The 21,427-nt window shown below is 48.8% G+C and overlaps 1 protein-coding gene across 5 annotated transcripts in view; it reads right to left on the reverse strand.

Annotated features, from left to right (window-relative positions):
• Window positions 1-907: 907 nt before the first annotated feature.
• MYO1C (myosin IC) overlaps window positions 908-21,427 on the reverse strand; it is a 36,178-nt gene continuing 15,658 nt past the window's right edge. For all 5 annotated transcript variants that reach the window (XM_026688944.2, XM_087955452.1, XM_087955461.1 and 2 more), the window contains 22 exons: window positions 18,309-18,394; window positions 17,930-18,035; window positions 17,652-17,732; window positions 16,505-16,596; window positions 15,755-15,849; window positions 15,602-15,648; window positions 15,438-15,518; window positions 15,243-15,348; window positions 14,820-14,937; window positions 14,437-14,550; window positions 14,275-14,351; window positions 14,109-14,177; window positions 13,795-13,879; window positions 13,199-13,358; window positions 12,745-12,828; window positions 10,252-10,345; window positions 10,096-10,151; window positions 8,467-8,602; window positions 7,446-7,516; window positions 7,145-7,242; window positions 2,467-2,566; window positions 908-2,342 (listed from right to left, as the gene is read on the reverse strand). In XM_026688944.2, coding sequence (XP_026544729.1) covers window positions 2,316-2,342; window positions 2,467-2,566; window positions 7,145-7,242; window positions 7,446-7,516; window positions 8,467-8,602; window positions 10,096-10,151; window positions 10,252-10,345; window positions 12,745-12,828; window positions 13,199-13,358; window positions 13,795-13,879; window positions 14,109-14,177; window positions 14,275-14,351; window positions 14,437-14,550; window positions 14,820-14,937; window positions 15,243-15,348; window positions 15,438-15,518; window positions 15,602-15,648; window positions 15,755-15,849; window positions 16,505-16,596; window positions 17,652-17,732; window positions 17,930-18,035; window positions 18,309-18,394 — 1,983 coding nt within the window. In that variant the 3' untranslated portion in view covers window positions 908-2,315. The remainder of the gene's footprint in view (window positions 2,343-2,466; window positions 2,567-7,144; window positions 7,243-7,445; window positions 7,517-8,466; window positions 8,603-10,095; window positions 10,152-10,251; window positions 10,346-12,744; window positions 12,829-13,198; window positions 13,359-13,794; window positions 13,880-14,108; window positions 14,178-14,274; window positions 14,352-14,436; window positions 14,551-14,819; window positions 14,938-15,242; window positions 15,349-15,437; window positions 15,519-15,601; window positions 15,649-15,754; window positions 15,850-16,504; window positions 16,597-17,651; window positions 17,733-17,929; window positions 18,036-18,308; window positions 18,395-21,427) is intronic.

Here is a 21,427-nt window from a genome sequence, read left to right on the forward strand (position 1 = left end):
TGGATGGATTTTTTGGCCTTAATGGTTGTCCCAAAGCTGCAGGGAGCATCGCATTCAAGACCACGGTGTGATCGAGAGCATGCAGAAGTGCTAGTAACTTTTAGGGAGCTGCAGATAAAGGCTACATTTGTACCTGTGAGCTCTAAACGTTGCCCAGCTTCAATGGACCAATTATAAGGTCACAATATATTTGCATAGTGTGAATTTTTTAAATTACATATGGGGCTTTGAGGATGTAAGCATGGGGCATGTGGTACAGTCCAGCAGCTACGTTAGTTCAAGGTTCGTAATATAGTCCTAAAAATGATTAGTGTGTGATAAGACAAGAACACCTGTCCGCATTCTGAACTCTAAAAAATTGGAAAGAGGAAAAATGGCAACTAGCAGCAGTACACAATAGCTAGGAGTCAACGATTTAGAATAATTCAGAGGTCCTGTTTGCACAACTAAGGATCTCGCTCATTTCAGTTAGTGCCCTAAGTAGGTGTGGATGGGGGCAATGGCCTAGTGATTAAGACACAGCTTGTGGAGTGATCCATATTACACAGTAACTGGTTTATGTACATTTGCTTGTTCAATCTGGGAAAAATGGGAAGATTCAGCCTTTGGCTTAAGACATTTAACTGCACCATTTTGAGAAATCCACTCTATTTAACAAACGCAAGTTGCATCAAACCGTGGCCAGTTGCCAGCCCAGATTGTCCTGTAAATAACAGGTGTTTTCCATCTTCTCACTGTCCCCAAGTACTTGGGGATGGGGGTGGCTTTGCCCATCTCCCAGCACTGGGCTGTGGTGCGTCAGGCTGAGAGGAGAGGGGAAGCAAGTTTAAATGGCCCAAATAAGGCAGTATGGGTTGATTACAAAGTAATTTGCCAAATTTCAGCACAGTCAACAAACCAAAGAAACTTGAGTTTTTAGCAAAAATTTATTTGGCATATCTTGATTCATATCGCACTGCACAGAGCCTTAAATCTTATGTACACTATAGCATAGGCCCCATTTTAGAAATGACATAAAACATTTGTCACCATGTAGGGAAGGAGAATTCTACCTTTGAACCTGGGCTGCAGTAAGTAAAGCACAAACACAAAATGATACCGATTCTATGTAAGCAATACAAAAAGCTTGTTCCAGATCAACAGGCGTAAGCACTGAAGCAGCTTGTTCTCCCATCTTTGTGCTGTAAATGTTCCTTTGCAATTCAGAAACGTGAGTTTAGTGTAGTTTTCAGAGGACAATAAACAAACTTGGCTCCTTGAACAGCTGATTTCTCAAGCTAGAATAAGATGATTAAAATTTTTAAAATTCTGAGTCAGGCAGAATAGCCCAGTGCTTAAAAGGAAGCTTGCACACAAAGCAATAATCATTTAAACAGTTTTCATGAAAGAATCAAAATGTAGATACTGTCCATTTGTATGACAGCAAACAACAAACTGCCTGGCATATGCAAACTCTAGTTTTGAAGCTATGTCAGTGTCATGAAAATGTTGAAGCCAAAGTAAAAAGTTACAAGGCAGACTTAGTGTCTTACTAGATACACATTAAAAAAAAACACCAAATATTTAGAACCTCCCAATCTGAAGATTCTACCACTTTACATCACTGTTTTCAAAAATGCATTTCAGTAATTTTTTTGCTCTTATAGTTTTTTGTTTGATATTTCATATGTCCCTGCAAGGACTAGAGACCATGAATATTGTGCTGAAGGCTGTAATGGAAAACCCATTTTACAAGGGTCAGTTTGTGGAGAAGATATTGCTGAACGCCCTTTGGCAAAGTCAAAGTGCAGATATAAGTTATCCATCCAAACCAGCAATTGCCAAGTCTTGGGAAATTTCCAAGAAAGGAAAGGGGGAGAATATAGAAATGCCAAGAATGCTGATATTTCTTGGATTATCATAATTTCTCCAATTAGAAATAAGAAAATAATTTCCATAGTGCAAACATCCCATACAAGGAGGAAATATTTACAAAATTTCATCTGTACATTATGGCTTTTTATATTTTCATACAAAGCACCCCAAAACGAGATTTCTTTATAAAATATTTTCATATAAAATTTGGCATTTTACTGGGATTTATTGGCAACTCTGCAGGTTACCTCACTCTCTTTGTGGGCATCGTGGCTGCCAGTCTGTTTAGGGCCGATTGGTGGATTGGGTGTGGGTAGAAGGAAAACCAAGGGCAGAATAAAGGAGGGTCATTGGTGGGCAGAGAGAACAGAGGCAAATTGAGGCCCCTCACTGAAGAAGAGGGCAAGGAAAACCTCCAGCCATGATCACTACGGCCCCTTGTAGAGAAGTGTCCATCACCATCATCGAGAATTCAAACGAGGAGCCACCTGAAGTACAGACAAAAGCAGTAAGAGATGTGGGTCTTTCCTCAGAAAGAGGCCCGACTACTGGGTGCCCAGCCCAGGGAAGGAGGTGGCTGCTTTCAGCTTTGGCAAGCAAAGGGTTACTTACGACTGCCAGATGACCGTTCTTGGCTTTGGCTATCAGCAGCTCGGATCCCGAGGTGAAGTCAATGATGCCTTCCTTGCCTTGTCCAACTGTGAATTTGATGCTGGGGAAGTGGGGAGAGTCAGGATTAGGGTATGTCAATGGCCAGGGAGAAAAATTGTCAGATGCCACCCGGGGAGAGCCTATATCAACACATAGCCATGCCAGCTCAACACTGTGCTATCTTGAACAGAATGATCAAAGGCAAAACAAAATGAACAACTCTCAACATTTGTACCTGTTCTCAGCAATGTGTGCAATTATATAAATTAGGCCATTGTAATCTTAGACTGCAAACTGGCCTTTTGACATCACAGTAGTGAATTTGTAGTTGTAAAATATTGTCTTGTTATTGTATTGTAAACTGATACTCTGCAACAGGGAAAATATTTCATTTTTAATTTCTAAACAAAAAAAACAAACAAAGTTATGGAAATAGAGACTGATAATACAGTGCCTTGCAAAGTGTGCCATATGTTTCAACATATGCCCACAGAAGACCAAACATGTATCAAATGTAAACTACTTGAATTATTAAAAGAAAAAAGGGTCTAGAAGCAACTCAATGAACAAAGCGAGAAATTCCAATCTAACCAAAAGACCACACCAAAATAAAACACAATTGAGAGCAAACAGCTTTTAAAAAAATTACCCCATATATGAACATGAAGAAAACAGATACACCCAAACTGAACACAATAATGAACAAGCACCTTCTGTAAAAAAAAAACAACAAGCCTACATACGTACCTAAAGAGCAGGGCTGAGGGAAACATGTCACTTTTAGAAGAAAACAACCAAGGGCAAAGCCCCTACTCTCTGTCCTAGCCCCACTCCAATGAAGCCCCTCTGGAACTGAACAGTTCCTTTCATAGCCTCCCCCTGGAAGAAAATAGGCAGACACCCACAAAAGAGCATCATCAATAGTTTCTTTAAAGAGAGGCACAACTCAGCATTCCTGCGACACGAAGAAAAGCATATCAGACTTCCCTAAGAAAAAAATGGTGAATATTGGTGATAGGGGATTCAATTATTAGGGGAACAGAAACTATAGTCTGCAGACCAGGCAGTCAATCTAGAGAGATATATTGTCTCCCTGAAGCAAAAATCAAAGATGTAACAGTACTTTATTAAAATAATAAACCCCACGGATTATTACCCCTTCCTCTACACATTGGGACCAATGACACAACAATGAATCTGAAAACAATAACGAGATTATGAACAGCTATGGAAAACTGTTAAAGAATTAGAGCTTGACAACAAGTGGAATTAGAAGCACAAGAACTGGAAAAAATATATTTGGAAAATGACTGGCTCATCTTATCAAAAGGGTTTTAAACTAAACTGAATGGGGGAGGCAATCTTCATGACCTTTAGATCCTAATTCCAAGCAAAAGTCACTAGATAATTGCATAAGGAGGTAGGGAGTAAAGAGAAGAAATTAAAACAAAAAACATAATGAAGTAGTGATGGGAAGGATGGAAATCCCCGTAACAAAGTAGGAGATATAAGAAACATACCCAATACCCATAAAAGGACTCAAATGCCTATACACTAACACTCAAAGTTTAGGGAACAAACAGGGTAAACTTGAAGTATTAGTATATGAAGGCAGATATAATACAGTTGCCATTATACTGAAACTTGATGGGATGAAACTCATGACTGGAATGTACTGATAGAAGGATACAAATTATTCAAAAGAAACAGACAAACTCTATCCAACCAGTATTGTAAACTTTAAAAGAGTTGATTTTAACAAACTCAGAGACAGCCTAAGAAAAATCCCATGGATAAAAATCGTAAAGGGAAAAATAACTCAAGAAGCACGGGGAACTCTTGAAAAATATGAACATAAAATTCCAATACAGTACAATACCACTGAAAAAGTAAAACAAGAAATCCAAGAAGAAACCAGCATGGTTTCACAAAAGGGTAAGTACAAACAATGGAGAGACATAACTAAGGCAGAATGTCAGCAGATAGCCTGAATCTGCAAAGGTGAAGTCAGGAAAGCAAAGGCTCAGAATGAACAAAGACTTGTAACAAAAGTGAAAGAGTTTCTTTCAGAATATAAATAACAAGAAAAAAGTCAAGGAAACAGTCAATTCACTAAAGAGAAAGATGGCAAGGAAGTAACAGGCAGGAGAGAGAAAGCAGAGCTGCTCATTCTTTGCATTGGTCTTCACACAAAAATGTCTTTACAGTTATGTTTTTGGTAAGTTGGACTATAGTTTCAGACTAGAAATAAAAATTAAAATAAGCAAGAAAATGGTAAGAGGACCCGTCTGATCTTGATGAATATAAATTACTGGGATCTGATGGGTTACATCCAAAAGTTCTGAAGGAGCTGGCAGATGTTATCTCAGAGCCATTTTACCATATCTTTAAAAAATTCTGGGGCTACCAGAGGTTGGAAAAAAGCTAATATAGAATAGAATAGAATAACAGAGATGGAAGGAACCTTGGAGGTCTTCTAGTCCAACCCCCTGCCTAGGCAGGAAACCCCTACACCACTTCAGACAAATGGTTATCCAACATCTTTTTACAAACTTTCAGTGTTGGAGCATTCACAATTCCTGGAGCAAGTTGGTCCACCGATTAATTGTTCTCACTGTCAGGAATTTCCTCCTTAGTTCTAAGTTGCTTCTCTCTTTGATTAGTTTCCAGCCATTGCTTCTTGTCCTGCCCTCAGGTGCTTTGGAGAATAGCTTGACTCCCTCTTCTTTGTGGCAGCCCCTGAGATATTGGAACACTGCTATCATGTCTCCCCTAGTTCTTCTTTTCATTAGCCTAGATATACACGGCATTATAAAGTGGTATTAACACTTCACGTGATCTTGATGTGGTTCCCAACTTCAAAAAAGGGGTTGGGGAAACAGACCCTGGAAACTACAGACCAATCAGCCTAACATCAATACCTGGGAAGATACTGGAAAAAATAATAAAAAACAGATCTATCAACATCTAGAAACAAAGTTATAAACAAAGTTTGTAGTAGCCAGCATGGGTTTGTTAAAAACAAATCATGCCAAACCAATCTTTTTTCATTCTTTGGCAACGTGACTAAATTAATAGACCAGTGAAATGCTGTGGACATAGCATAGTTAGACTTCAGCAAGGCATTTGACAAAGTAGACCACAACCTATTTCTTGGTAAGCTAGAAAAATGTGGGATAGACAGCATCACCACCAGATGGATTTGTAACTGGCTGACAAACCATACTAAACAAGTAGTCCTTAACGGTATTACATCTAAATGGAGGGAAGTAAACAGTGGGGTACCACAAGGTTCCGTCTTAGGCCCAGGACTCTTCAATATGTTCACAAACAACTTAGATGAGGGAGTAGAAGTGGAACTCATCAAATTTGCATACAACACTATGCTGGCAGGAATAGCCAACACCCCAGAAAACAAGCTCAGGATCCAAAAAAATATTGACAGACATGAACAATGGGCCCTATCTAACAACATGAAATTTAATGTGGAGAAAAGCAAGATTTTAGGTGAAACTTGGCTCAAAAACAGTAACTGTGAGTGGGACCATGGAATCCTAATGGACAATCACTTAAACATGAGCCAGCAGTATGTGGCAGCATCCTAAGCTAATACAATTCTTGATTGTATAAACAGAGGCATAGAATCAAAGTCACATGAAGTATTAGTACCACTTTATAAAGCCTTAGTAAGGCCACACCCAGAATCCTGCATCTAGTTTGGTCACCACGTTACAAAAAAAGATGTTGAGACTTTGGAAAAAGTGCAAAGAAGCGCAACTAAGATTATTAACAGCCTGGAGAAAAAAACATTTGAAGAATGGTTGCAGGAATTGGGTATGGCCAGTCTAGAGGAAAGGACTGGAGTGATATGATGGCAGCATTCTAGTATTTGAGGGGCCTCCACAAAAGAGAGGAGGGGGTCAACTTATTTTCCAAATCACCCGAAGGCAGGATAAGAAGTAACAGATGGAAACTAAGCAAAGAAAGAAGCAACCTGAAATTAAGAAGAGACTTCCTAACAGTGAGGACAATTAACCAGTGGAACAGCTTGCCTTCAAAAGTGTAGGTGCTTCGTCACTGGAGGTTTTTAAGAAAAGACACCAGACGATCATTTATCTGAAATAGTACAAGTTCTCCTGTTTGAGCAGGGGGCTAGACTAGAAGACCTCCAAGGTCCTTTCCAGCTCTATTCTATTCTAAGGATTCTAATCTCACTGGTGTAAAACATTTCATTTCTGAGAAATGAAATAAAAACCAGATCCTTAGTTGCTGTTTTATCACAGGCTTGAGAGCTTTGGTTTGCTGCCCCCTCTGTCTTCCTTGGAACCAAGAGGCAGCTGAGCCAAAGAGCTCAGAAGGAGGCGGCCTGGTAGTCCCAGGGCAAGAGCAATCCAGACCCAGGCTTCAGCTCCCAGCCTGCTGGAAGGAGGACCTGGGTCTGGACTGGGTTCCTCCCTATCCAAATGAAGTGCTTCTCTGGGACTTGTTTGTGCCAGAAGCCATGAGCCGCTTTGGGAGCGGGACTGGGTGCCGATCCCTGCTGGGAGCCCTGGAGAAGGGGCAGCAGCATCCAACCCAAATGCAGCAGCGGCCACAGAACCATAGGCATGAAGGACAGGTTCATATTGCTCAAACTCACCTGCCCTGGTTGATGTTAACACTGTTGACTTTGTTGGCACTGATGGCAATTTTAGTCAGAGTCTCAATCACAAAATCACTCTGCAGCACAACATCTCCCTGAAGGGGGAAAAGATCCAAGAAAGGGGTTTTAAAATGTTGCTGGTGTGGCTAGGAGTCAGGCAGGGGTGGTGCTCCTAGGCAGGCAGGAGCTCATGTCAAATGAGTGATGCCACCCCTTCCCCCTCATCAAAGTTGCTGAAGTGCCACTTGAGCCCCCTCCTCAGCCTCTGTGGGGGCTCCAGGGCACACGGAGCTGCTACCTTCTGCTTGTTGTCCTGACGAAGCACATGGAGCACAAAAAGATTGTCGCTCAGGCTGCTGACTGAGATGCCTGCAAGAGACAAAGGGGTGCGTGTGTGAAAAGCAGGGTCACACGTCCCCTGGGTCTCGGCTGCCTGCCCCAGAGAGCAATCCGGGGTTTTCTGCAAGTCACACAGCTTTGCCAGGTGAGGACAGGCTGGGCACCTCTGCCTTGGCTTTCTCCCTTTCCAGACCTGCTGGGGAGCCAATGCCACTTGACTCCAGCAAAGCGTCGGGCAGAGAAGCTCGCGGGATGCCAGTCGCCACCTTGTCTAGCAGGTTGGGCGAACTCTCATCCAGCAGTTGACCCAGGCAATCTGGCGGCAGGGGCTGGCACCCATGGGCGCAAAGTCTCCATCCTGGAGTAGGGCTTGGTCACACTCACACGTGCGCTAGCAGCCCTGCTGGCTTCCCAGCCTCCCTGTCCCCTTCCCTATTGGCCGAGGTGACACTTGAGGAGTGTGGTCTTGCACCCAATCGGCATTGGGGAGGTCTGTTTGCGACTGGCAGGCCTCGCAAGGGAAAGGCTCTTTTTCCAGCTGCTCTTTCCCTTCAGCTCTTTTGCTAGGAGGACCAGGCTGAAGGTTCCCACTTTATGACGGACTAGGTGAATTTAATCCTGCACAGCCAAATGTAAAATGGGGGCTCAATGTAAGGAGTCACTGAAGCCCTCCTGTCCCAGTTGAGCCTGTGGAGTGGAGGGGGAGGGGAAAACAGGCCCAAGGCCAACTGGAACAGGTTGCAGCCCCTCTTTCCCAGGCTGTGTTTTGCTCCTGGCTGAGCCGAGGGTGGGTGCCAGGCTCTGGGACTCCCCCCTCACCCCCGAGTCTGATCCTATGGAGAGATGGAAGCCTTTGCGCCCATCCCTGCTTCCTCTCCCTCCTCCCCCTCCCCTCTGACCCCAGCTCAGGCCGGATTGTGTCTTGTCTCGGAGTGGGAGTGGAAGAGCCTCGGAGCAAAAGGGTCGCTTCCCCTCCCTACCTGTGAGGTTGCCGTAGTCGATCTGCTGCTTGACTTTGGACTCTTCGACCAGCACAGCTGCATTCTGGGTGAGCAGCAGCTGCCGGGCACGGGCCTTGTAGCCCTTGCGGTCGTACTTGATCACAGGAACAGCGTACTAAAAGGGCGGCAGAGCACAAAATGAGGTTTTTCATGGGTGGCCTTAAACTGCCAACAGTGTTTTCCAAAAAGTATATTGTTTTTACCCTGAAATAATCAAGAATCTTGGCCACCTCGAAAATGTGTCAAACTTTAGCAAGATGAAGAGCTCTAATTCGATCCTCTGAGCCCAGGAAGCTGAAGCCTCTCCCTAAAGTGCTTTGCAGGGCCCCCCAAGCCCCGGTCCGTGAACGGTCACCGGTCCGTGGCATGTCAGCAACCGCGCAAACAAGCGAAGCCCAATCTGTTGGATGCAGGCAGTATGCAAAAAACAGACCCCCTGCGCTCCGCAAAAAAACTGTTCCCTATGAAACCGGTCCCCGGTGCCCAAAAGGTTGGGGGCCACTGGTATAAAGGATCAAGAGAAGTCTGACACTAGGAAAAGCAACACCCATTCAAAGGAAACAAAAAGTGGCAGGTACAGTTCTACTTCAGGGTTCACAGGAGATCTTCAAGGAGATCACAAGAATAATCCCATCACAAACAGCTACCTTGGAAAGTCCAATTAAAAAGTCCAATTTCACTGCCTATGGATTTAACAGGCTCATACTGTATGGGGCAATCAGTTCCCCTGGGTGATCAGTAACCACCATTTTGAGAACGGCCACTGCCTCTTCTTAAGTCCATACTCTGCACCTTCTGCATTTCATCTCCACTGCATTTAGCTCTTCAATATCATTTCATTCTTCCTCTACTTACAAATACAGAGGCAGTTTGGTCTAGTGGTCAAAGCATCTAGCTAGAAACCAGGAGAAGGTGAGCTAGATGACTTTGGGCCACTCACTCTCAGGCTAACCCACCTCAAAAGGATGTTGTGAGGAAAATAGGAAGAAGGCGGCTTAGGTAAGTTTGACGACTTCAATTATTTATGTAAAATAATAAAGAATTAGTATTAGTCCCAATTCAACCACATGCGTATACATTTCCTGATATCAAAATAATGCAAAGTGGATTATATTTCACAGAATAGTATGTCTTGCAAAACTTTAAGATCATACAAACTTAATAGGATTGTTTTGCCTGAACCCTTGGGTCTCTCTTGCTTGTCCAAAAAAATCACCCTAGATCAGGGGTGTCAAACTCAAGGCCTGGGGGCCGGATCCAGCCTGTGGGGTGCTTAGATCTAGTTAGTGGAGCTGCCCTGGAAACAACAAAGGAGTGGCCCATGGTGCCTCTGCCGGCGAAAATGGAGCTCGGGAAGGCCGCAAGCGCTCGGGCCAACACAACCCCCCCGACACAAGTGATGTTGAGCTGGCCACACCCAGCTGGCCACGCCCACCTGCCCCCACCCCAGGTCAAACACAACCCTAACGCAGCCCTCGATGAAATCGAGTTTGACACCCCTGCCCTAGATACACACTGAACCCCAGCAGAAACTGGGCTGGCAAAGCTTCTCAGTATCCTGTCCCCCCTCCCCCACTGACGAGATGGAAGGAACGAGTGGACACTCACCTTAAGCGCCTCATTTCCCAGCACCTGAAGGATTTTGGCATTTATCTCTTCATTACCTGTCATCCCCCACCCAAGGAAAAAAGGGAAAGAAAGAAAAAAGAAGTTAGGAGTGACTTACTAGAAAAGTGACATTTGGCCAGATTAAATAGTACTTACCAAGTCGAGTATTAAGGAAAAGCCTAGGAACACTTTGGGGGTAATTGTCCTTTTTCCCCTTAAATATCTCACTGGCCACCACCTTCTGCTCGAGCTGCAGGGGGATTAGATAAAGATAAAAGAACCAGGGTTGGGAAAAGTTTGGATAATTCTGAAAAATGAGATTATAAAAGCCCAGTCCAGCACAATACTGCTGAAAAAGAAAAACAAGAGCTCCCAGAAGAAATTAGCACAGCTACACAACGAATTATCTGATAAACAAAAAGACCAAAGGGTAAGTATAAAAAATGGAAAGAGGGCACATAACTAAGGCAGAATACCAGCATATAGCCTGAATCTGGAAATATGAAGTCAGGAAATCTCAGGCTCAGAATGAACTTGCAACAAATGTCAAAAATAATAATAATAAAAATGTTTATTTCAACATGTAAAAACAAGAAAAAGAAAAAAGGAAACCATTGGTCCCCCAATGGGAGAAGATGGCAAGGAGGTGACCAGTAGGAGGCGAAAGCAGAGCTGATTAATTCATTCTCTGCATCTGTCTTCACACAAAAGGAAAAAATAGTCCAACCTTCCAAAAGCAATACAGTGATAGACAGACTAGGAATACATCAGAATAGGCAAGAAAATGGTAAAAAAAATCTACCCATTCTAGACAAGTTCAAATCACCAGGACTAGATGGATTATATGCAAGAGCTCCGAAGGAGCTGGTAGATGTGATCTTGGAACCACTAAACAATATCTTTCAAAGATCCTGGAGTACTGGGGAACTACCAGAGGACTGGAAAAGAGCTGATGTGGTTCTCATCTTCAAAAAAAAAAAAAAAAGGAAAAAAATGAATCCAGGCAACTACAGGCTGACATCAATACCTAGGAAGATCCTGGAAAAGATAATCAAAAAACAGATCTGCAAAGACCTAAAAGCAAGCAAAGCTATTATTAGAAGTCAACATGGCTTTGTCAAAAACAGATCTTGCCAGACAAACCTAATTGGATTTTTTGACAAAGTGACTAAATTAGTGGACCAGTGAAATACTATGGGATATAATTTACTTGGACTTCAGTAAGGCATTTGACAAAATAGACCACGATCTATTCCTGATGAGATAGAAGAAGGTGGGTATGCGTGTGCGTGTGCTTTCGGCACTCAGTGCCAAAAAGGTTCGCCATCACAGGAATAGGTGGTACCTGACTGAACAGCAGTAACTGCGAGAAGGCTCTAGATTTCCTAGTGGACAACCGTAAGTCTCAGCCAGCAGTATGGTACAGTTGCAAAAAAGCCATTGCAGTCCTAGGTTGCCTCAATAGAGGGATATCATCAAGATCACATGAAGTATTAGTACCGCTATATACTGCAGTAATTGGATGCAGTATTCCAAGTTTGGTCACCATGATACAGAAAAGATATCGAGAGGCTCTAGAAAGAGTGCAGAGAAGAGCAATAAAGACGATTAGGGACTGGAGGTTAAAGCATATGAGGAACGGTGGCAGGTGGATAGGTGGCTTATCCAGTCTAAAGAAGAGAAGGACCAGGGATGGCATGATAGCATCTTCCAATATTTGAGGGGCTGCCACAAAGAAGAGGGGGTCAATAAATTCTCCAAAGCACCTGAGGGCAGGACAAGATAGAAGCTTATCAAGGGGAGATCCAACCTAGAACTAAGGAGGAATTTCCTGACAGGGAGAAGAATCAATCAGTGGAAGGACTTCTCTCTAGAAGTTGTGGGGGCTGCAACATTTGAGGTTTTTAAGAAGAGACTGGACAACTGGAGACTTTTTTATTAGGTATAATAATGGAAAAATATGATAAGAAAACAAGAGTATTTAATGCTACATTTATTAACGGCAGCAAGAATAACTTATGCACAGAATTGGAAAAATGATAGTATACCACCAGAGGAAAATGTAATAAGAAAAATACTAGAGTGTGCCAAGATGGATAAGTTGACCATGGAGATAAAGGAAAGAGAGGAAACAGTTTATTATTTGACGTGGAATGTACTGTATGATTGGTTAAATAATACATATAGAGTTGAATGGAGAAGAAGACAATAAGATAACAAGGTAAAAGATATAGTGGACAAAGATAGATTAAGCAGCATAGACTAGTGTATAGATAGTTAAAATTTATGTAAAAGTATGTATACCATCATGAAAGCATTGTAATGAGTGGAAATGATGTTATATAAGAAAAATTGTTTAATAAAAAATATTTGTTTTTAAAAAAGAAGAGACCGGACAGCCATTTGTCCAGAACAATCTAGGGGCTCCTGCTTGGGCTCCCTTCCAACTCTGTCGCTCTGACTCCTGACGGGCTGCAGCACTGGGCCCCTTCAGGGGATACCCTTGGCTGCCGTCAAGAGTCCAGGAGTTCCAGGGACCATCCCTAAAACTCAGTCCACAGCTGAGGACCCTCTGCCCACAAAACTGCTGGTCAGAATGATCAGAATCAATCATCCCTTGCCCAACCTGTTCCCAGAGAAAAGCCTCACCTGCGCTTTCCATTCGGGGCTGATTCTTTTGCAGTAGCTCCAAACCATGTTCTGCATGCAGAGCCCCCTCAATAGCTGGGACGCCTGAAGAAGGAGGGGGGCAGTTGAGGCAGGACCATCAAGGGGCCGTGGCTGGGGAGAGGACAGGGAGGGGCTCGCTTGGCCAGAAAAGCCCCGCCTGGATGAGCACACGCACACGGGAGCGGTAGGCTCGGTGTGGGCAAGGCACGGGGGGGAGGGGGGCCGCATGGACTCTGCCAAAGATACCCCAGTCAGTGCTGCCGCTGCTGCAGTCCATGCGCTGAAGGCAGCTGACCACGGTCTGCTTGTCCACTCGCAGGGAAAAGCTCCTTTAGCCACCGTCACCCTGGCCCAGCAAGACTTTGGGGCTAGTGCCCCCTCGGGCTGCGAGGCCTCCTTTCCCTGCCGTCCCTTCACACCAATGGGCACCTACCTCTCGCAGGGAAGGCGGCGGCACCAGCCAGGACTTCTCCAGGACCGTCTTTGGCAGGTTGCGCTTCAGGTTCATCAGGAAAGAGTAACGGATGTAGTCCAGGAAGTATTCGTTCTCAGGGCAGCGGGAGCAATTTCGGTAAATGAAACCTTTGATGAACCTGTGGGGTGGGAGCCTCGCTCAAGAAGGCTGCCCCCCCCGCCCATTCCAGGATCCCCAGCTTCCCACACCAGGGACCAGCAGGTCACCCAGGGGGTCCCAGGCAGAGGGAATAATGCAGCACAGGCAGGTCTCTGGGGAGAAGGCAGCAGCCCAGCCCAGCCAGGGGCCAGGTACATAAAGACCCCCACTGCCTCCTCCTCCTCCTCCTCCTCCTCCTCCCCCTCTCCCAGCAACAGGACCCAAGAGTTCCTCTTGGAGAGAGATGGGCAGTTCAGAACGTGAAAACAATAACATTAAAATAGAGGGAGCTATAAAACTCCCTCAAGACCCCCCACTCCAGGATTCTGCACCCCCAACCCTTCCCTCGCATGAGCAGGGTCCCTGGGCCCTGAAAGGAGGCCCACCCCTGCAGCAAAACCACGACTTCTACGTACCGCCGGATTATCTCCACTGCCCACTTCTTCTTGGCAGCCTTCCGGCGCCCCAGAGTACCACGCCACCAGGCCTGGATAGTGACCGCTGCAGGAAGGAACAGGAAGAAAGCTCAAGGGCTAAAGTACCCAGCCCCAGAGCCATCCTGCACCTGTGTCCCATTCCCCTCTTGGACTTCAAAGCAGCCCCCACCCCGTGGCGCATCCCTGGGGAGAACCCAGGTAAGCCCAGCCCGCCGGCCCCTTCCAAGGCAAAGCTGGACATGACATCCAATTGCACTGTGCCCCGCAAGTTATTTGAAGGGCCGCCCTCCTACCTGAATGCTTCATCTGAAGGTATTTCTTTCGCCGATAGAAACCTCGCCAAGCAGCTTGGATTTTTGTGGCTTAAATCGGGGGGGGGAGGGAAAAGATGAGGGTTAAGCCAAGCAAACAGCAAGGTCGGGTCAGCCTGACTTACTTAAAGATGCCCGACAGACCTACCTAGGCTTTGCTTGCGAACTTCCAGGGCTTCCTCTGTGGCAAATAGAGTCTTGGGAAAACGAATAAATATTTTTGTCCTGGAAATAAACACATCTGTGAAGGAGAGAAGAGCCCCCTTTTGCTTCCGCAGACAGAGAGCAACTCCCATTGTCAAACCGTTACCTGCCCAGCTTGTACTCTTCCTGCTTGAAGCCCAGGTGTTTCAGGAGGGCTGCCACTCCCTCCTGAGGCTTCCCATTCCAGGTGGGCCACGTTTCAGGACACAGAGATTTGTACCTGGTCAGAGAGGAAAGGCCAGGTGGCTCATAGGATGCAGGAGAGGGAAAGAATGGCTTCAAAAGGCCTGCTGCTACGATGGCCACTGAACTAGCCTGGGCAGAAGAGACTTGGGGGTTGGCACCTTGGGCACAAGAGGGGGAGGGATGCCAGGGCACAGACTGGGCAGCCAATGAAGATCCCTTTATTCCTCGCTAGACTGTACCCACCCGTTTGTGCCTTCTAAAGGCCCTGGAAGCAAAGCCCGGACACCTGTCTTAGTGCTGTACCTTTGCAGAAAAACCTCGTATTTCCGCCGATATGCAAAGCCAGCCCTGCGCACTCTGAGGTTCTCCATCAAGCCCAAGTATTTCACTTGGTGCCGAATCAAAACTTCATCAAAATTGCCTGGGAAAATATGGAATCCTCCTTGGAGTCCAGAGCCAGTTCAAGACAGGCAGCCATCCTTCTCCCCCACCAGCTTAGAATGGAGGGGCTGGGCAGCCGAGCCCCAACCTCGGGCATGCTTTAGGCCCCGGTGGGCCAAGCGGCCAACGTGCATGACGCAGAGGAGAACCAGGCAGGGATGCCAGGGGCAGCCCTTCTCCCCACAGGAGTGTCCATCCTCAGCCTGGGCTCCAATGCAGAACGTCGGGGGGGGGGGGCGTGTGTTTGGGGACCCCTGCTGACTGGGAAGAGCCCCTCCCACCTACCAGCCTGCTTGGCGTGATTTGGCTTGATGCAGCGGACGTAGGAGGGCTCCTTGGACATGAGGATCTCCATCAGCTTCAAGAGGCTGTTCTTAAACTGGGTGATGGCCTGAAAGGCGAGACGGGCCAGAGAAGTTGGTGGGGGGCTCCCCCAAGGGGACGGCAGGGGGGACGAGGAGCCCCTCTCCTAGGCCTCACCGTCTCGGGTCTCTTCTTGCCGGTCAGCTCCGTCCTGTCAAAGCACTGGGTGATGATGGGGTTCTCCGAGTCGCACATCGCCTGCCAGGGCAGCAAACCAGACCATGGGAGATTGCGTCTTTCTGGGGGTTGTCCCCCCGGCCAGAGCACCTCCCCAGACTCACCTCCTTGAGGTTCCGGAAGAGCAGGTCATTGTTCTTATCCAAGAAACCTGGGGAAGAAGGTCAGAAACCCACAAGGTGAGCAGCAGGGAGGCCACCTGGGCGGAGGCCGGGCGAGGAGGGGACACAGCCCTGCGGGGCTGCAGGGAGGCTGACCTGCCACGCTGTAAGTGACTTCCCCGGCGTAGTGCAGCAGGCGGAACTCTTCCCGCCCCAACGACTTCCGGGTCTTGGCATCGGCCAGCTTGTGGCTATGGAGAAAGCACGGCAGAAGGTCAGGATCGCACCCGCAGCTTGGCCAGACTGGTTCAGCCAAGAACCTGGGGGAGGGGAGGGAACCCCCTGGCAAAAAGAGGGGGTCAACAATAGGGTAACAGAGTAATAGAGTTGGAAGGGACCTTGGAGGACTTCTAGTCCAACCCCCTGCCATATCAGACAAATGGTGATCCAATCTCGTCTTAAGAACTTCCAGTATTGGAGCATCCGCACCTTCTGGAGGGAAGGTGTTCTAATGGTCAGGGCCATCTTAATGCCGAAGGCTTCGGGTTCTCCTGTTGCTTTGGAGAGCACCTTCCGAGGGGCTGCCCCACCCTCCCCTCTGGGGTGCCACGGTTACAAGAAGAAAGGCCTGAGGACCCCAGCTTTGCCAGCTGGCCCTGGGGGGGGGGGTCAGAGGGGGTTGGGGTGGAGCCTATAAAACTCCTGAATGGACCGGCCTCTCCCACAGAGAGCACTTCGTCTTTTCAAGCTCCTGTGGCTGTTTTATTTTTTTAATTTTTTGTGCGTTGTTCATGTTTGAATTTTGTAAGCTGTCCATACTGTAGGCGAGAATCAAATCAAAGGCCAAGCACAAAAGACCCACCCTTGGTCTGAAAACCCTGCCTCCCCTCCTCTTCCTGGACTCACGTGAGGAAATGGGGGTGGCTCTTAATGGTCTCCTCTAGCTTCTCCAGAAAGGTCGTATCTGTGGCCTCCCCGGGCCGCAGGCACTCCTCGTCCTGCAGACGACGCCGAGGGAGGAGGGGGAGGGAGGGAGGTACAGATTAACAGAGTTGGAAGCGACCCTGTGGATCATCTAGTCCAACCCACCTCCCAAGCAGGAGACCCTACACCATTTCTGACCAATGGCAGCTTCTGTTCCATGGGTTGATTGTTCTCCCTGTCAGAAAATTTCTCCCCATTTCCAGGTTGAATCTCTCCTTGTTTGGTTTCCACCCATTATTACTTGCCTGGCCTTCAGGGGCTTGGGGGATTAGCTTGACCTCTTCCTCCTCTCTAGGGCAGCCCCTCAGATATTGGAAGACTGCTATCATATCATCCTTGATCCTTCTCTTCCCTAGACTAGCCAGGCCAGTTCCTGCAACCGTACATCGTGTTTTTTAGCCTCCAGTCCCCTAATCCTCTTTGTCGCTCTTCTCTGCACTTTTTCTAGACTCTCACCATCTTTTTTTATAGTGTGGTGACCAAAACTGGATGCAGGACTTCTAGGTGTGGCCTTACTAAGGCTTTCTAGAGCAGGATTAGTGCCTCCCTTGATCTCGACTGTGTCCCTCTGTTAATGCAACTTAGGATTTGCCTTGGCTTTTTTGGCTGCTGTTGCTGCACACGCCTGGCTCCTCTTTAGCTGATTGTCCACTAACAGGTGCTGCTATTAAGCCTGGTTTCACCCAGTCTATGTGTGTCCTTTGGGTTTTTCTTGCCTAACCACAAGACTTTACTTTTCTCTACGTTGAATTTCATGTTGTTAGAGAGGGCCCAGGGTTCCAGTCTGTCAAGATCCCTCTGGTGTCAGGATCTTGACCCTATCATCTAGGGTGCCAGCTGGAGGTCGGGGCGCCTCCCCTCGGCTGCTTTACGCATGAGCAGCCCGTGTTGGCAGAAGGCCAGAAGGGGGACAGCTCCCCAGATGTGTGCTCCCTAGCTCCAACAGGCCACCAGCACAGCCTCAGAAGTGGGCCTGGTGCTTGTGGGGCAGGTGGTGAAAAGGCCCAGGGAAGGCCACCCTGCCTCCTCCGACTGGGTGGGTTCTTCCGCTTCTCTGAGGAGGACTTACCAAAATGGAAATTATGCCTTTGAACTTTTCTTCCACCAAGTCACAGATGATCTTGTTGTTGAAATACTGCACTGGCTCCCACTGCCGTTTCACAAAGAGAGATCCGATTCAGCCCAAGTGCCCTGTAGGTTATGGGGGGGCAGCTCCCTCCCCAGCCCCAGCCCCCCTGAGCTGCCCCATCCACCCCCTGACTTCCGCAGCCTGAAGGCAGGCCAGCTTGGTCCTCCTGCGAGGCTCTCCCACCTGGGGGTCAATGTGGGCGGGGAGGGGGCTCTTACCGCGATGCCCTCGGCTTCGTACTCCTCTTGCTCAGATTTCAGGGTGAGCTCTATGAAGAGCTGCTGCAGTTTCTCATTGCAGTAATTGATGCAGAATTGCTCAAAGCTGCAAGGAAGAAGCAGAGGGCGCTCTGGGAGGGCTGACCCAGGGCAACACACACACACACACACACACACAGAGGGATGCTCAGGCCAGCTCCGCAAACCCCTCGTGCAGCACAAGATCCTCGGAAAGGCATCCCCCGAAGCACAGCTCTGTATCTCCACAAGCAGGGGGCTGTGGACTCTGCAGAGCTGCTAGGGAGCCTGAGAGCCACCCCTGCGTGTCAGGCAGAGTTCCCAGCCAGAGTGGGGATGCCCAAGGTGCCCGGAAACGCACCTGTTGTGCTGGAAAACCTCGAATCCATAAATATCCAGCAGTCCCAGCACTGTCGAGCTTTTCCTCCACCCCAGGGCCTCCGTCTCCTAGGAAAGAAGGCAGAGAATAAAGATGGTGGGGACCCCTGAGCTCTCCCCTTCTGGAGATCTGAGGGAGGAAAAGCGGCCCCTCCTCCCTCCTCAGGTCTGGCCTGCGAAAGGGGTCGTCGTCGTCCTCCTCCTCCTCCTCCTCCAAGGGAGGAGCAGCAGCAGCAGCAGCAGCAGCCCAGGCAGTCCTGCCAGCACGCACGCACACACACGCACACAGAAAACCAGGGGCCCTATAGCCCAGCACTTCCCCCCACCCCCAGAGGAACAGCGCCTCGCTTGACGGACCCCGTGATTCGTTACAGGGGACGTTGTAACAACTCTCCTGTTTCTTCCGCTTTTATGTTGAGGCTGTTAAGTGCCAGGCGATGTCCGCACTCGGAGCCCCAAGCCCATCGATCCCAAGACAAGCCTGGCCACTCTCTGATCCCTGTGAATGGGCCTTCTCGGCAAGCACGGGCAGCCCGAGTGCCTTTTTCGAGTGCAGCTGCTGCCCAGGCCAGCAACAGAGGGCCCTGCCTGAGCCCCCGAGACGACTGCAGCTGCCGCCCAGTGGACACCGCTTCTCTACGGAGATCCTCCGTCACGGTTGACCCACAGGTGCTTCTTAAAATGGCAAGTGGACTTCCTTGTGTTTCTCTGAAGGCTTTTCGCTTCTCATCCAAGAAGCTTCTTCAGTTCTGACTGGATGGTCCTTCCCTTCCCCACCCTCCAGTCAGAGCTGAAGAAGCTTCTTGGACGAGAAGACGAAATGCCTTCAAAGAAAAACCAGGAAGTCCAGTTGCCTCCTGAAAAAGCACCTTTGGGATTAGCCCAAGAGCCGCAAGGCACCGCCTGCAGCTCCTGCCCTTAATCCAACTGAGTCAGGCAGGAACCAGCATTTCTGGAGAGATTTATCCCAGCAATTGACAATAGTTGAGGCTCGCAGTCAGCAAGATGGAGGAAGGACAAAACCACCGAGTGACCATAATCAAGCAACGCAGTTAAAGCAAGACCCCCTCCCAGAAAAGTCAAAATAACATATAAAACCCGGCAAAAGCCGCTTGAGGGAGAAAAGCCCAGGAGGGGGAAGCAATGGTTCCTTAAAGCAGCAGGTGCGCCTAGCAGCCCCCACGGCTTGGGATCCTGGGCTACCCGGGATCTGTGGGAAGCTGCTTCCCCTCCAGGGAATCGGACCCACCCGGAGAGCTCCTGGCCAGGAGAGGGGAAGCCTTGGGAGAGCCAGTCAGAGCAAAGGCAGGGAGGAGAGGAAGCTGCAGAAGGCTGGGCCCCAGGCCGGCGGGCAGTTGCCCAGCTGCAGGAACACAGCAGAGGCCGGCATTTCGCACGACAGGGTCGCGTGCCGGATTCTGCACCAAAACGACTGGGCGCACCTACCCCCTCGGCAGGGGATCCATTTCAAATTACCAGTCGTGCCTTGCCTGACGCAGCCCAGGGAAGAGAGGACAACAGGGCAGCCCCCTCAGAGTTTGCAGCACTCTGATGAGAAGAAGGAAAACACCGGCTGGTCCCCCCCAGAGGAAAAAGAGCAGCACAGGGGAAAGCAGCCGCCGGGGAGAATCAGAACAGCAGCTGGCGGCTTTGCCCGAGGACCAGCGTTTCCAGAACCGGTAAGCCTCTGGCACGCCAAGGGCTCCTCTGGAGCGCCTCAAAGGCTTGAACCAGGGGAGAAGCTGCATCTCCTTCATTTCATTTCCCTCGGGGTGGGGGGAGGTGCCCTTGAGTCAATGTTGCCTCCTTGAGAATGCCTGGACAAGCCTGGGCAGTTACTTGGCAAAGTTCTTCAGAAGTAGTTTGCCATGGCCTCCTCTCTAGGGCTGAGGGGAAATGACTGGCCCGGGTCACCCGGCTGGCTTTGAGCCTAAGGCAGGGCGAGAACTCATGGCGGTTTACAGCTGAGTACCTTAAATAACATGTTTTTTACCCAAGCTTTTGGGAATTGTTTGGATGTCTATGACTTGTTTCTTGTTCTTCCGACTTAAATAAATACATCTTCCCATTCAAATCCACGAAAGCAGCATAAAAAGACGAGAGGAGGAGAAAACTAGCTACAGCAAACAATGCAGCAAAGGAGGCTTATAGATTCACCAAATGCAACTCGCCTCCCAGGCAGAACCAGTCGCTGGGCAGCAAAAGCAACGCCGGAGCCTTCCCGACTGGCCTCCAGGCAGCTGTTTTTGGCACACCTGCGGCTGGGTAAAACACACCCAGCGGGCCTTTTTGTTTTGTTACGGGCAGGTAGGCAGGCAGGCAGGCAGGCAGGCAGGCCTGCTCCTCAGGGGGACAAAGGAACCAAGGGGACTGCCCAGGAAAGAGGGCATCTCCTCCAGAGTGTGAGCTGCCTAAGAAACCCCTTTGGGGGCTCGCCTGGAAATCACTGAAAAGCACCCCATGACCCAAGAAAGGGGAGCTGCCAGAAAGTCCAGAGCATTTCAGAAAAATTCCCTGCGTGCCAGACAAAGACGTTTTCCCAACCCCCATTGGCCTTTCTGCACCACGGGACCCTTCCTGACCAGCCCACGTGGCCCATGCAATGCCCAAGACAGCCCGTGGCCTCCTTGCTTGGTGACTCATTGTGAAGTGTCGGTTTGTCTTTGGAAACCCAGCCTGCCCAGGGCTGGAGACGAGGCAGCCCTTCCAGTGGGGAAACCTGGGAGGCTGCATCAGGACGGCCATCAACCTCCCCCTTCTGGAAAAAGGGGCTGCTGCCCAAATAAGGGTCCCCGTCTAAGCTCTTCCTCCTCAGGGCACACCTGGCACAGCTCTCCCATTCACCGCGTGGGTGGCTGCTCTGGTAACCAACTGCGGTGGGCGCTCTTCCTTCCTCACGGGCGAGTCCTCGACCTTTTGGCTTGGTTGCAGGAGCAGCACCAGCTTCTCTTGCACAGGGAAGAGACAATGGGCACCTGTGCCAAGCCTCCCTGGGCCACCTACCCCACCCGATGGAGGCAGTGCAGCTCCTCTCACCCACGGTCAAGGGTCACCTTGCCAGGGAAAGTCTGCCACTCCCTGGAGGCTCCTTCTGGGCCACAC

This window comes from Notechis scutatus, chromosome 1, assembly GCF_049901735.1.
Source record: "Notechis scutatus isolate UNSWTSFEM ecotype Mainland chromosome 1, rNotScu1.2, whole genome shotgun sequence".
Classification (NCBI taxonomy): Eukaryota; Metazoa; Chordata; class Lepidosauria; order Squamata; family Elapidae; genus Notechis; species Notechis scutatus.